Source organism: Simochromis diagramma, unplaced genomic scaffold, assembly GCF_900408965.1.
Source record: "Simochromis diagramma unplaced genomic scaffold, fSimDia1.1 OVJJ01000344.1, whole genome shotgun sequence".
In the NCBI taxonomy this organism is placed as follows: Eukaryota; Metazoa; Chordata; class Actinopteri; order Cichliformes; family Cichlidae; genus Simochromis; species Simochromis diagramma.
In genome coordinates, this window is record NW_024387375.1 from 11,588,462 (window position 1) to 11,603,075 (window position 14,614).

At 39.9% G+C, this 14,614-nt stretch overlaps 1 protein-coding gene across 7 annotated transcripts in view; it reads left to right on the top strand.

Moving 5' to 3' along the window:
- st3gal4 (ST3 beta-galactoside alpha-2,3-sialyltransferase 4) overlaps positions 1-14,327 on the top strand; it is a 41,302-nt gene extending 26,975 nt beyond the window's left edge. For 5 of the 7 annotated variants that reach the window (XM_040008728.1, XM_040008727.1, XM_040008724.1 and 2 more), the window contains 7 exons: positions 1,217-1,314; positions 1,530-1,593; positions 2,753-2,848; positions 5,067-5,265; positions 5,705-5,842; positions 13,572-13,727; positions 13,826-14,327. In XM_040008728.1, the coding sequence (XP_039864662.1) occupies positions 1,217-1,314; positions 1,530-1,593; positions 2,753-2,848; positions 5,067-5,265; positions 5,705-5,842; positions 13,572-13,727; positions 13,826-13,915 (841 nt within the window). In that variant the 3' untranslated portion in view covers positions 13,916-14,327. Of the gene's footprint in view, positions 1-1,216; positions 1,315-1,529; positions 1,594-2,752; positions 2,849-5,066; positions 5,266-5,704; positions 5,843-10,271; positions 11,635-13,571; positions 13,728-13,825 lie in introns of those variants that run through there. The other 2 variants (XM_040008729.1, XM_040008730.1) reach the window with 2 other exon arrangements.
- Positions 14,328-14,614: the final 287 nt, after the last annotated feature.

Genomic DNA, 14,614 nt, shown 5'->3' on the forward strand with positions numbered 1-14,614 from the left:
GGTGTATAGCAGTGTTTTTATTTGAACATAAAGTGCCGAGTTCCTTGAAACTGGACTGCTCTGTACCAGTCATGACAGAAAAGCACATTTTACAGAGAAGAAGAGTTATGTTTAAAAAAAGAGTTTCCATCTAAATAATGGTTACAGTAAGTTTCAGTCATTCCAGTGGAATGTCTTGATAAAAAGCCAGAGAGGGGGAGTTAATGTGAAAAACTAATTTTGGCTAACAATGTCTTCATGACATATACATATTTTTTTTATAACTTGATAATGTCTAGCCCGTTTTGTTAACTAATCCCTGTTTCACATTCTCTAACATGCTCACAGTTTTCTATCTTTTAGTCTCTTTATCAGTTTATCGACCTGTATATTTACTCACCTTTATTCTTGGCTCTGCTCTATTAGTAAAAGTGAATGTGTGGTTTGGCCAAACCTCATCCAAGGTCACTGTTTATTTATTTAGCCCAGTCGACCTTCCACCGCCTGCCCTTTAACGTTTGCAACAGTTAAGATGTGTAGCTGAAAAAGAGTTCAGTTCAGTTCAGAGTTACCAGTCTGTTGTTCTTGGATTTTTAACATGAGTCAGTCACAGGGAAGCCTGCGAGGCAGTTACAATGACATTTCTCTAATTAGACTCCCTGCCCGGAGATTTATCCTGATCTCCTACAGAGGGCTAGCTGGCACACAAGAGTAATAAATGCCTGAGAGACTTACTGTCAAAGACAGTAGGTTATAAACAGCTGGAGTGAGTGAGCACAGAAGAGCAACTGTTTCACATATTGCAACCTTCCACATTTGTCTCACTCCACAGGCTCTGTGAGCATTATTGTTTTCTTTCCCCTCTCCATGGCGAGGGAATGCCAGCGGAGAATTTTAATGAAGGAAATTGCTATTGAATGGCATCATATAAATAGGTGATTTTCTTATAACGAGGTTGGCTTACCTGCTTAATGGGTACCAGAACATTTGGTAACGCTAGTGCATCAGTTAAGATTACAAAGCAGTTTTTTTTCTTTTTTATGTGCTAGCTTGAACACTGTACTGCTTGGCAGAACATATGGTATTGTCTATTGTGTGGGTTGATTATTTTAGACAAAAAACTTGAAGCAGTTTTCTTTGCTCTCCCGGCCACAAAGCCTCTGGCAGCATAACTCATCTGTACACTGAAACTGTGTGGTATCATCTTATAAACCCTGCTTTGACATTTCTCATACAGCATTAGCAGACGGACGCAGCTCTTTATGAAAATGGAGGATTTCTTTTGGCGGCAGCATCTGTCAGATCTGGCATTACCTTATGGCATTAAGGGCAGTGGTATGTTGACCTTGCATTTTAAATTAATCCCCACTCTTCCCACTCACTTTTAGCAAATTTGTCTCATTTTGACTGGGACCAGGACTGGGGATTAAATAGATGACATCTTAAACTGTTAATACAGCTGAAACCCAGGACTGTAGCTTTTTCACCAATTCAAGCTCTGTGTTCGGCATTAACTTTTGAACTTCTCCATTTCTCACTTTTCATCCCAGAGCTGCTGCTACTGAAAGTGCTTGCTGTAACTACGAATTATCACGTGCCAGCCAACATCGAAAAGTAAGTTTGAGCACACTTTAGCAAACTTGGCCAACAGTAGTAAAACAAATTAGTTTAACATTGCAATCATGGATAACGATTTGCTTTTTTAGACCATCTTACAATTTATTTATTTACAAGAATATTTAGAATAATTAGAAAAATACACAATCTGCACTTTTCTAATTATCCTAAATATTCTTAACTATTTAAACATTTTTCAGTATCCTGCTCTGTTTACCAATTCAAGCCATCATGTTCAAAATAGAGTAGGCCAAGATCGGTGCCAACAAATACACACTATGCAGTCCTGTGAAAAACACCCTATGATTCAACAGCTTGTGGAGCCGCCTTTAGCAGCAATAACTTGAAATCTGTCACATCGTTGTGGAGGAATTTTGGTCCATTTTTCTTTACAACATGGAGGTTTGCAGGCACTGGTTTTTTGCCAAATGTCGCACTCTGCATTATGACCAAACATCTCCACGTTGTTCTCGTCTGTCCATAGGATTGTTCCAGAGCTCCTGTGGTTGTTTAAATGCAGCTTTGCAAACCTAAGCTGTGCTGCCACGTTCTTTTTAGAAAGACTAGGCCTTCTCCTGGCAAACGTTCCAAACAAGCCACACTTGTTCCATCTTTTTTTAATTGTGCTGTCACGAGCTTTAACGTTTAATTCAAATTCAAATTTTATTTGTCACGTACACAGTCATACACAGTACGATATGCAGTGAAATGCTTGGACAACTGCTCGTGACCTAAAGAAAACAAAAAAGGAAAAGGCTATGAATAAGATAGGAAATAAATATGAAAAATTAAAAAGGGTAAATTTTACTAGGAAGGAATAAAATATAAATTAAGGTTAAAAAGGAAATAACTGTACAACACAAATTAGAATGAAGGGTAAATTAACAAATTTAACATGCTAACTGTGGCCTTGTACTTGATTTTTAACATGGTTGCAAAGAGTTCTGTGAAAACGCTCTTTGTAACTGTTCCCTATAACTGTTCCCTATGTCCTCGCGTGCTGTTCCAGTAGTGATGATAGGTTTTTGCCTCCAGAGAGCCATTTTGTTTGTAACTGAACAAAACATGTTCATTTTAAGACTGATGAGAAACCTTGATAAAGACAAATTTCCCACATTTAATTCATAATGTGAACCTGTGTTGTTTTTCTCCACAGCCTTGAATGCAGAACTTGTGTAGTCATAGGTAATGGCTTTGCCATTAAAAACAGCTCCCTGGGAAGCATCATCAATAAATACGATGTGGTCATTCGGTAAGCAATAATCATACTCCACACAACAGTGAAATCATTTTTCCTGATTATGGTATTAAAATGAAATGATATGCTCTACTGTGCAATAATAGTGGGGTTAAAGTGTGTTTGAAAGTGTCTGCCATATATTTAAATCCAATTATTTAGATGGATGCTTGGATTAAAAATGTTCAAAGTTGCAAACAATGAAGTCAGTATATGGCTTAAATGTCTTTAAGCCAGAAGCTCAGACTTCAGACTGCTCTAAATAGTTGATTGCTGACAGTCTTCAGCCCCTCAGCCTGAAAGGCTTGGGGTAGTGTCATCACCTCGCCTGGTGGACAGCCAGGTTGGGTGGATACCCAAGTTTGCGAGCGCAATAACTCGTGAATTAAGGGATGTAGGACTTTCAAATATAGGTGCATGTAAAAGCAGGTTGAGGGATAGAGCTGTTGGCGATATCATTAGTGAGGTCATCTACACTTTTTGTTGTAGGGATTGAAACCCAACCAACCTGCTGTTCTTCCCCTCTGTTTATCAAGCACAGCCAATCAGAAAAAATCATGTCCAAGGTTGATTTAAAAGGAGAGCAGTTAAACTTCCATGTTTCAAGGCAGTTAGGACTCATTGCTATTGCATTTTAAAAAAGAGAATGTGTTGATTTCTTTTACCTTCAGCCTCTCTAAATAGGGTTTAATTCACTTAGCTGTAGACTGTATAAGCATGTGACTCTGACACAGAGCCGTCCTCTCAGGCTAAGTTTGGGTCAAATCAGGTTCTTTAAAAGCAGAAAAGAAAGCATTGAGTTTACTCAGGGACAAAGGCATTTAGCAGATCTGACTTTACAGCCTTGGAATGAACGACCACATTCTGAGTTTTTTTAAGCCTCTTTCAAACAGCCAGAATTAGGCCTGGCAGCAATGCACCCCCCCGAACCCCCCTCTTTCCCTCCCCTCACGTCTCTCGCTCTCTTCTAATTATTTTCCAGCCAAGTCAGGTTATTGACACTCAGAATTCAATGCATGCCTGAGATTTTGACGTCATCTGGCTTTTTTCCTGCCATGGAAACACTGCTTGACTTCTTAAAAGCCTGTTGAGAATTAAGTTCTAAAAGTGCTTGCTAATAATTTAATGTTCTCAGTCTGTGCTATTGAATTTGCCAACTATAGAGTTATATTGTATTTTTTTGTTAAGTGATGAAACACAGATGTTTTTTTATTTCACAGAGTGAACAAGGTTTCGAATTTCAGGCTGTGTACAGCGTAGTGTGAGTTAGTCATCCTGTTCTGAGGCAACTTTTTAACTTTTATTTTTTTTCCCCCCAGCTCTTAATCGTGTGATAGATAATATCTGTCAGTAGACGACATATCTGGGTGCAACTTTACACATACACCAAAATTAATGCTGCTGCAACTTCTTAGTATTCATAAGACTGATTGCGGTGTGACATGTTGGTAAATCATGTTTTATTTGCCATCACAGAAGTGCGTTTTCTCTAGTTTTATTTTTAAAGTGATTGCATCTCTGCTGAGTAAACCTTGACCAGAAAAAGAGTGTTGCAAGTTGTCCTTGTTGCACATTAATGTGTCAGAAACTAAAGAGATGGTCGTGGACTATCTGTGCAATAAAGGATGTAGCTGTTGAGTTTGTGCATCAGCATAAAGTTCTGTAAAAAAAACATATGCATACTTGAGTTCATTGCACCACCCCTCCCCTGCAGCTCAGCCAGGGACCACAACTCCGCCACATGTACTTATTCAGGTTGTCCGTGTCTAATAGATAAAATTAGTTTATTGATCTGCAACATGTAAGTGTGAAAAATCTGCAAAAACACAAGAAATCAAGAATTGTCAACTTCGGGCTGAAGGACCCATGAGCTTATGTGATTTACAAGAATTGTTACTCCTCCTAGAGTATTATCAGATTTCAGTGAACATAGCATGCAAAGATCACCTAATGGATCTTTACCTAAACTATGCTCAAGGCCGAGGTCATGTTACCTCCAGTGTCTTTAAGCATGCGATCAGACCTTAAATCATTTATGTAAAAACTGAATCGGTTGAAGCTCTGAGAGGCTAGCTGCAGGTGGGGAGTGCAGTATTTCACGATCCACTGAATAATGGTTATTCAATGCTCATTTACATCAATCTTTTTTCTAATTGCAAAAATTGAAATCCTGACTAAAACAGCTCTGAAAATCCTTTTTTAAATTTCTTTACATATTTTATTCCTGCCTCAGGTTGAATGATGCCCCGGTAAGAGGCTATGAGGAAGACGTGGGGAACAAGACCACCATGAGGTTCTTCTACCCTGAGTCAGCCTTCTACAACCCTGGACTGGACAATGAGCCTGACACCCTTATGGTCCTGGTGCCTTTCAAACAGCAAGATCTACGGTGGCTCAAAGAGATCCTCTACAATGAGAAGAGGGTACTGGATGTGTGTGAGAATGCACTCTCCCACATGCAAACACAGACTCTCTTACGCACACACAGTCATCTCCCTTTCTTTCGTTCTTTCCCCTCTCTGCCTTAACTGAACACACTCTGTTTAGTTTTCAAGCTTGTCTGTCTTGCATATCAGGAACAACTACTTAAGAGGTTCCACTTGAGCAGTGCCAGCACTCTCCAGAGTTAAATGTTGTTTCCATTGCAGGCATCGTTCACTCCGTATCCCACGGCACCTCCGGCCTCCTGCTGCTAATAGTTGCAGGGTCATTACCCGCTAATTTGCACATCGATTTAGTGTCCTTCAAACATGAGGGAGATTTACATGCGTCTCTCCTTGCATGCATCCATTCTGCCAAATAAAGGGCAATTCGTGGCCGCTTTCACTCTCAGTCTATAAACACCCTGTCTGTTTTTTTTGTCTTTGCCAGGTCAGGAAAGGCTTTTGGAAGCCCCCTCCTCAAATTTGGTTGGGTGATGCCAGTAAAGTTAGAGTGCTGGACCCACACTTCTTGCATCAGACTGCAGTCAAGCTGCTAAAGATCAATTTTCACCCCAAGAGCAAACAGGTGAGTGATCACTTTCACTTAAGTGTTTTTTGTTTGGTTTTTTTGCAGTCGTGACTATGCGTGATCTCAATTTGTGGTAGTAGAAGTTTCAGTGCAAATCGAAACCAAACTGTCTTTATTCCTTATTCAAATCAGTCCCATTTCTTACTTAATCATAAGTTTTTGCTCTGTAATTGTGGTGGGGATGTTGCAATACCAAGAATTTCTGGCATCCTCTGCAGCAGACTTTTCTTCCTCTTCTGTGCTCTTTCTCCTATGTTTCTGTTCTTCTTTTCTGGCCTTTCACTGCTTCCCACATGAATGTTAACAAGGGTGGACAGAGCCTCTGCTGATTAGGCACAGCTCCTCAGAATGATCCGTCATGACCTTTGTGGTAAACAGTTTATTGTAAGAAGCGTTTCTGCTGAAATCTAGTTGGTGATTACTGTGAATTTGGTGACAATTAGCTTCTGCTTGGCATCCTGGTATCTCACTGTAAGATAAGTGTCTCATGTCTTCAACGATAAATCGGTGGTTCCCTGGGAAATAATTGGCTTATTTCATTTTTTGGGGGTAAGAAAAGCCAAAATATTGTTTTCTTATTGTATGTCTTTAAAGGTAAAAGGCAGTTCCCAGTGTGCTTATCTGTGATGCGGATTATTGCTTTTGTACTGTGGCCTTCACTAACTTTTAACTCGATTTTAATGTTTAGTTGGTTTTCACTGAGCATATCCTTTGACATTTTAAAGTAGAAGGCAAATGAAACGCAAGATGGCTGAATCAAAACACGAAAAGTAAAAGTGAAAGCATTGCCCTAAACCCATAAACTCAAGGAAAAACAGCAGTTGCGCAATGAAGATCCAGAGTGCATGACATTTCTTTTTTTTCCCCTGCTGATCAGATTTTGAAACACCACGAGATCCCTCTTGGACTGAAACTGGTGTATTACAGCATTTTTTTATTGGCCCATAGCATCTCATCTGCCAAGTGTGGCTTTCTGTGTGTTTGGTGGGGATCGTCGTCGATGTGGATCTTCAGCCAAGTTTTGTTTTGGTTCTGCTTGTTCCCACTGAGACCTTTTTGTCAAAGACTTGACAATGGGTGTAACCATTTCAGATTGCGGTATAAACACAGTTGGTTCACTGCAAGACGAGAGTGAGGAGCGGGAAGGCAGAGATCCTGCAGGCGATCAGCGGGCTCACTCGACAGGAGCTCTGTACCATCTGTGCAGCTTGTACGGGAATGGCTGGGGGGTAGCAGTAGGAGAGGTGGGATGAAGTGGTGGGAGAACTGGGGGCTGCAGGCAGTAAAGTTTTCAAGTAACACCTGAATTATGTTTATTCGGGGCTGTAAGCATGACATTTTTTACACATTACTGAACATGATGGAAATGTGCATCTGGCACGCCCTCACTCTGTGTTGTTGTTGGATACACTTTGTCTCATTTTGGAACTCCTGTGCTTTGGCATCATCAGTTTCCCTCAGGTTACCGATTATGCTCTGTGCAGCGGCAAAAACTCTGTTTCAGATTCTTGACAAGGCTACTCAAACAAATTGTTATCTCTGTTGCTATAACCGACTGCACATTTGTTTAGACACACATTTTGCAAAAAATTCACCCTGAGGGTTCAAAAGCTCAACGACTCACGCAAATGAACACTTACTGTCATCTACATGCCGGTGTGTTGTGTGTAGGCTTTCTTTTAAACATCTCCTGAAAAAGGCAGAAGTAGAGTTATCAGCACACATTGAGGAGCTGTGCTGATCATTCACTGAGTACCGGATGCCAGCCTGACCTGTTGCAAAACTATAAAAAGAAACACACTTGAGCCCTGCTGTACCTCTGAATAAACTTTTAAAATAGCACTTCCCCTGGGGTTTCACACTTCAACGTGGGTTTCAAAAACCCCCACTGAGACAACGTCCACACCAGCCCAGATAAATTTGAAAACGGCGTTTTCATCTGAAAATGCTCCGAGTCCACACTAGCGTTTTCAGTCGTTTTCACAGAGTTGTGCATTCACATTGAAACGGCCGAAAACACTTACGTTCCAGTACTGCGTATGTGTGAAACGCAAGACGATTCGATCTGCCTCATTTCTGTCTGCCGCTTGTTTACTTTCGCGGCAAAATGTTGAGGAAAAGCACAGAATTTTTTAAATGGACTAACAATGAGTTGGAGTTGTTGCTGTGAGTAACACAAAAATACAAAGTTGCAAAAGCGATTATCTGGAGCATGTACAAACTGATATTAATCTTTAATAGGGCTGTCAAAATTGAGCGCAAACAAAACAACTGCTGTGTAATGCCCTCCGCTATTTTAGTTTAATTGTTCACATGACTGCATCACATGACTAAAATGTGTCATCGTTTTTGAAAAGGCTCCGGGTTTGCTGTCCACACTGCTACGCAAAAACCTTTTCAAATGTATCCACTAGGGATGGGTATCGTTTAGGTTTTATCCGATACCGGTGCCAAACCGGTACTTTTGAAACGGTGCCAGTGCTTAAATGGTGCTTAAACCGGTGCTTAAAGAATGGAGAACACAAAATTGGTCCAAAAACCTCTCATGGTCAGCTGTTTTTTTGTAAAAAGATAACAATGTTAGCCTTTTCTGCAGCTATAGGGGGTTTATGGCATTACTCTTGGCTGGAAGCAGTGCTTAAACAATGGAAAAAACACAAACTTTGTCCAAAAATTTCTCATGTTTAACTGTTTTCCACTTTTTCTTTGGTCATTTTAGCCTTTTTGGCCAGGGTGAAGGGAGTATCTGCCATCAAACAAGAAGACAGCCGCATGTAGCTATGATGATGTTTGCTAGTTCACCTTACATGCATTAATGTAATAACGTGTTTAGCCTACTCAACGTAAATTACACACGAACAACATTAAGCTACTCACGCAGAGAAGAACGTCTGCTGCTGCCATCATCATCCGTCATCATTTCTGCTACACTGGCAGGGCTAGGGGCCAGGACTCTCCTCTTCGTGTTTTTGGGGGATGTTGCTAACTCCGGGTCCGATAACAGGCACCACACCCGCAGTAGATGTGCTCGGTGTGAGGTCTCGCAGCAAGCTATCATACGGCGCATTTCTCTGCTTTTAAAAAAAACGCTATGCGTCGCCAGGTGTTTCATCGGATTCAAGGTGTTACCTCCTTTGACAGTATCACAGTATCAGCTTAAAGCACTTGTTGCAGGCTGCTGAGTTTGCATATTTTGCTGTGAAGTACAGCCAGACTTTTGACCGCTTCACCTTGGGCATTTTTAATCTGTAGCTCTGCTCTAAAAGAACGTACATACCTGGCCCCGCCTACTATCCTCGGAAACGTAAAATGATTGGCTAGAATCTAAAGTGTATCACAGCTCAGGAAAAAAAAGCACTGAAATAAAGCACCGAAATGTGCGCTGCTTTTCGGTCTGGTTACTACCGTTTATGTCAGAACCGGTGCCATGATGGCACCGGATACCGGTACCCATCCCTAGTATCCACTTTGGAGAGCGTTTTCAAAAAGCTGCGTTTTCCTTGAGCGAAAACGCAGCTCAGTGTGGACGGGAGGCCAAACCGGAGAGAAAAAGATGCGTTTTCAAACAAAAACGCATTAGTGTGGACGTAGCCTGAAGCTTCTCATAAAGCAATTCACGCAGGTGATGGTTCTTTTCTGCCTGGGTGGGCAAGTTTGCACCTTATCTTACAAATAGAAGACTTGTTTTTTACACTTTATGGCACTTTTGCGACTTGTAGCCTCCTGAAGACAGACTGATTGTTTCCCCAGACAGTGCTACACACATCACACGTAGCCTTGGGCATCTTCTCCTTCTGTTTGTGTCAGCATGCATAATTATGTTGCTTACTCAGAGAGCATTGCACAGTCAGGTTGATTTGCATGTTGTGGCTAATTGCCTCACCATCATCTTCACTTTGGCGCTATTCTTTCTTAACCTCTGTCTATGTGTGTGTGTATGGATGGCGTGGTGTTATTTGATGGGCAATAATTATGTCTTTAAGTTCTTCCTTTTTGGCATTGTGTCAATAAAAAAACAGCAAACTTCAGCTTTTATCCATGTGCTCATTTTGGTGTGATAACCAGTCAATAGAGCAGATCTGATTCATGTGGAAGCAGCAGGAGTCTTTCTGCCTTAAACTTATTGCTTATTGTGTGAATGCCTCACAGGCATTCACACTATTGAGTTCCTGTTTCTCTTTATTCTTTAAACTTTATTCTAGTTGCTCCATGCTTTTTCACCGGGAAACTACTTCCGCAGTTTTTGTCCGATTTTCACCATTCTAGTTTAAAAAAAAAACTCTGCTATTTCTGCTAATGTCGGCTATGACTTTTGGTGCTCATAACTTCTATACTTTTTGAGATATTAAATGGTTTATGCAATTTTTTTGTCCCGTTGAAATTAATGGACCACATTGTTAGCAAAAGTTTCTCCATGTCTTTTCAGTTTCCTGAGAACCAGTTTGGCTCAATGAGATAAGTAGCCATCTTGAGACCAGAATGCCCGGGTTTGAACCCTGCTTTTTCTTTTCAGCAGATAGTTCAACTTTTTCGCCTCTTTTTAGTACAAATTTCAGCTTCTTCACCCCTTTTCAGAAGAATTGTTGGCTTTTCACCTCTTTTCAGAAAAAAAAATCTGCTTCCTCACCTGTTTTCAGCAGAATTTTCCATTTCTTCACCTCCTTTCAGCACATAGTTTTACTTCTGCTGTTTTCAGCAGATTCCACTGCAAGGCATTCACACTGCATTTTCACAGGAAATGCAACATTTTCTAGTTCTTATTAAATTATAATGACACAGTGTAATATGTCATGTGTTGCTGTCTCATCTCATTTTAAGACCTTGGCCCTCTGCTGTGAATCAAGTTCAACATATCTGGGGTACAAACAGTCATATGAAGCAGGTTATCAACCGGTTTCCCCTGTGCGTTCATCCTGAGTGTACAGGCAAATGAGTGGCTGAATTTCAAAGAAAACTGAACTGGTTAAATAGACAAGAGAAACTGAAAGCAACAGCTAGTTTCACAGGCTGTGCTGCCAGATCTGTTATTCAAATATAGATGTGTGGCATCACTGAAATATCAGAATCTTAGCTAAAGCTCACAAAACCATTTCCATGACCACCAAACACAGCTAAAACAACAAATCTGACAGCATGTACACGGACAAACAATGTCTCTGTTGAAAGCACAGATCTCACCGAGTCCAAAAGTGCAAGTTTCATCACGACCCAACCAAAAATTCACTAAGCCAGCAGCAAAAGAAGACCAAAATTTCGCTTCAAGTGTGACAAACATTAGCATCAGTTCTGTCTTACCTGTGCTGTATTGTTACCAAAAAAATCCAGTTTGATGCAATCACATTTCCTGCACAGCTCCGTTTCGCAGTGTGTTTCAACAGCAGTTTCCTGTCATAAATTCCTACTTTCTGCCTTATTCGATTCTTTACGCGCGGACGCATTACGCACCAGTCCATAATTTTATAGAGTATGTTTATTGATTTGTTTTGCGAAATTGACCTCCAGCAAGAAAGCCAAATTTCTGCTTTTCAATGCTGAAGAAATATCAGCTCTCACAGATGGTGCCAATTTTTTTTAATTTGCAAAAGGCTGAGCTATGTCTCTAATCAAACCTCTGTAACTTTTCTCTGTTTCACTTCAGCAGCATTGATCTTTCCACGGGTAATGTCCATCTGTTGACTCATGGTTTTCTTCAGTTTTTGATCTACTGCAGCACAGGTTCATGCTGTAAAAGACACACAAAAAATTAGTCCAAGAAAAAATCTGTTCCATCCTCAGTTACTTTGACACAATGACGTCTGTTGTGATAATTACACCTGTGATGTGATTAAGGCTCACTTATATGTTAACTTTATTTTGATATCAGGATGGTTTACACAGAGTTTTTTCCAAAACAAGAGGTTGCAGATGCTGTGCTGACATTTCACTAAATAAGTTTAAATACTTTTTCATTGTTAACATTTGATGAGGAACAGTGGGGTGTTAACTTTGTCTGACTCATGAAGGGAGGCACGCCAGAAAAAAAGTTTGAGATCTATTGGTTTTGACATTCAGTAAGCCCCGTAACTAGAAAAGAACATACTGGAAGTAGGCTAATATAAACACTGGTGCATTTACCGATGGAGCATTGCACAGGAAAAAAACACAAAAACACAGATGATGATTTGGAAAGATGAAGAATAAAAGGTTTTTGTTAAAGTGGGTTTTAATTTGAAAAGTGAAGGAGAGTTTCTTTTGTCTTCAGGTCATATGGAAATAATTCTTCTTCTTGCCTATGTGAGCACGCGTAATCATAATCAGTCATATAGGGAGTGGCAAACAGCACAGGGAAATTTCTGTGGACAGAAAGAGCCAGCCAGGAATAACACAACAAACATGTCTCTCATTAAATCTCACATTACCTTGAGTTCTAGTTTTTCCTTAAAGAAGCAAAAATAAAATATCAGCCAGGAGGATTTGCTTCCTGCATGTTCTTTTGTCATTGTTTTTAAGCAGAAGCCAATTAAGGAATGTGACATGCACAAAATGTGAAGGGAAATGTATATCACCGCTGTTTGTGGGCTGTTTTTCCCTCAGGATATACAGGAAAAATTGTAGTGTGGAATCGAATTGTAGGAATTAGTCTGTGTCCTCTTTACAGACGTAGTCCACCTGGATTTCATCACACCAGACCAGCTTTCAGCCAAATCTTGAGTTTTTTATGTCTCTGTAACTAACTTGCAGCCACACTAAAACCTTTGCAGGTTAGTGTGTGTGCACCTGTACATTAGTGATAAGGCCAGCATTTTCACTTGCAGGACTACGTATGTATCTGTCACAATGACTTTAGACAATAAACTCATCCTTTACCATGGAACACCCATTTTTACTCTGCTTACATGGTGCACCCATGCTTACTCTGCATATGTCCACTTTTTTTTAACAACATAATTGCTAACCATACCATTAAGTCATGGCAGAGGCTTTATATGTGTAGTAACCATCAATTTTTCACACACCTTTCCTTTCCTTCCTCTCGATTACTGTGAAAAAGACTAATTTACTGTAATCGAGAGGAAGGAAAGGAAAGGCAGAGGGCTTAAATGCTTTGAATCACTGTGTTTGAAAAAGCAGCTGTACTTTGCTTGAGAACAGCAGTCTCAGAGCTGCAAATGAATTTCAAAATAAAATGTCAAAATACTCAAGTTTTTCTGTTTTTAAGAGTTTAAGTTAATTGTTGTGCACAACGTTTAAATTCTGTTGGAACAGTAGGTGGTTGAAACAAAAACCATAGAAACAAAACTGTGTTTGCATAAGCCATGTGGGTGAGGTTATGAGAGCGAATACTGCACATAGAAATGCTTGTGCAAATGAACCGCATATAAAGCTGCAGTTTTCCTCTATTGCCATCTAGTGGTGAAATGAGGGGCTTCTTTTAGGGTTTCAGTTCCAAAGCCATCTGGAGATTGTTTTTACATCATAACCTCTTTTGCACAACCAGCAAAGCTCAGCATGTACATTTTTTTTTACATGCTTTAAGTAACTCTCCTTCTATAAAGTTAATTTGATTTATACAAACCTGTTTTTGTTTATTGTTTTTTTTTTATCTGTTTTTACTCAGGTGTGCAAGGTAAAAATCTTTCAGTTCTTTATTTGGGGGTATCTACTAATATTTGCTAATTTTAGAAATAATAAATCATGAAAACAAGAAGAAGTGCAGTGGGCTGTCATGATCTCTTGCTTGTTGCAGATCCCAGTGCATCCTACCACGGGTATACTTGCCATTTTTGTTGCTCTCAACTACTGTGACGTGGTCCACGTTGCTGGATTCGGATACCCTCGCTCAAAGAGCCAACAGCAGCAGCCGATCCATTACTATGGATATGCCACCATGAAGTCTATGAAGGTGCGCGGCCACCTGTAGTGATGTACTTTTTGTTTTAACACGCTCACTGGCAAAGCTTCATATTCCTTGAATACTAATGCTCCTCTACTCTGTTACAGAATTCTTACCACGACCTTAATCATGAAGCTGAAGCCTTAAAAAGACTGGAGGATTCGGGAGCCATTCTCTACCTGCATCCACATTTATGATACAGATCCATCTCCATTTTTCGTGGGGTCATCTGTCTCAGCTCTTAATGTGCCTTCTGTGGTTGGATATTTGATTTTTTCTGAACGTGACAATCCTGGCACCTTATGTGTGTTTTTTTCCTAAAGTGAAATAATAGAGCGATTTAACCGCTTTTCAAATGTTTTTCTTTGGCGATGTGGTTCAGCATTTTTTTTTAAAGAATCTTCAACTCAGTAGATAAAGAAATTAATTAATAAAATTCTGAAATAGAAAAAATGTTGGGCATCGATGCTAAGTGTAGCGACCCAGCTGTTTGTGACAAGACAGCTGCAGCAAACTGGTTTCATCAGTAGATGTCCAGTCTTGGTGCTTGTTGTTTTTCGGTTCTTGTGATGAACTGAGTTGATGGAATGAAAACATCTGACATGCGCAGTTTTCACTTGTCTGGACTTTTCACGTATATCGTTAAGATGTAAGCCTGATGCGAGTGGTTTATCGATTTTAGAATGAAATTTGTTAATTCTTTTGAACTCTGATTCTTTATCTTTAAAGTACGGAACTGTGTTCAAGTTAATGTTTTTTTTAAAATCAAATGACAATTTTGCTCATTTGTTATACTTTGACTACGGTGATTGTTTCATTATTTATTTCATGTTTTTTTTTCAGATACAAATGGTACCACTGGATATTTTGTAATGTACAGAATAAAATACATTTGT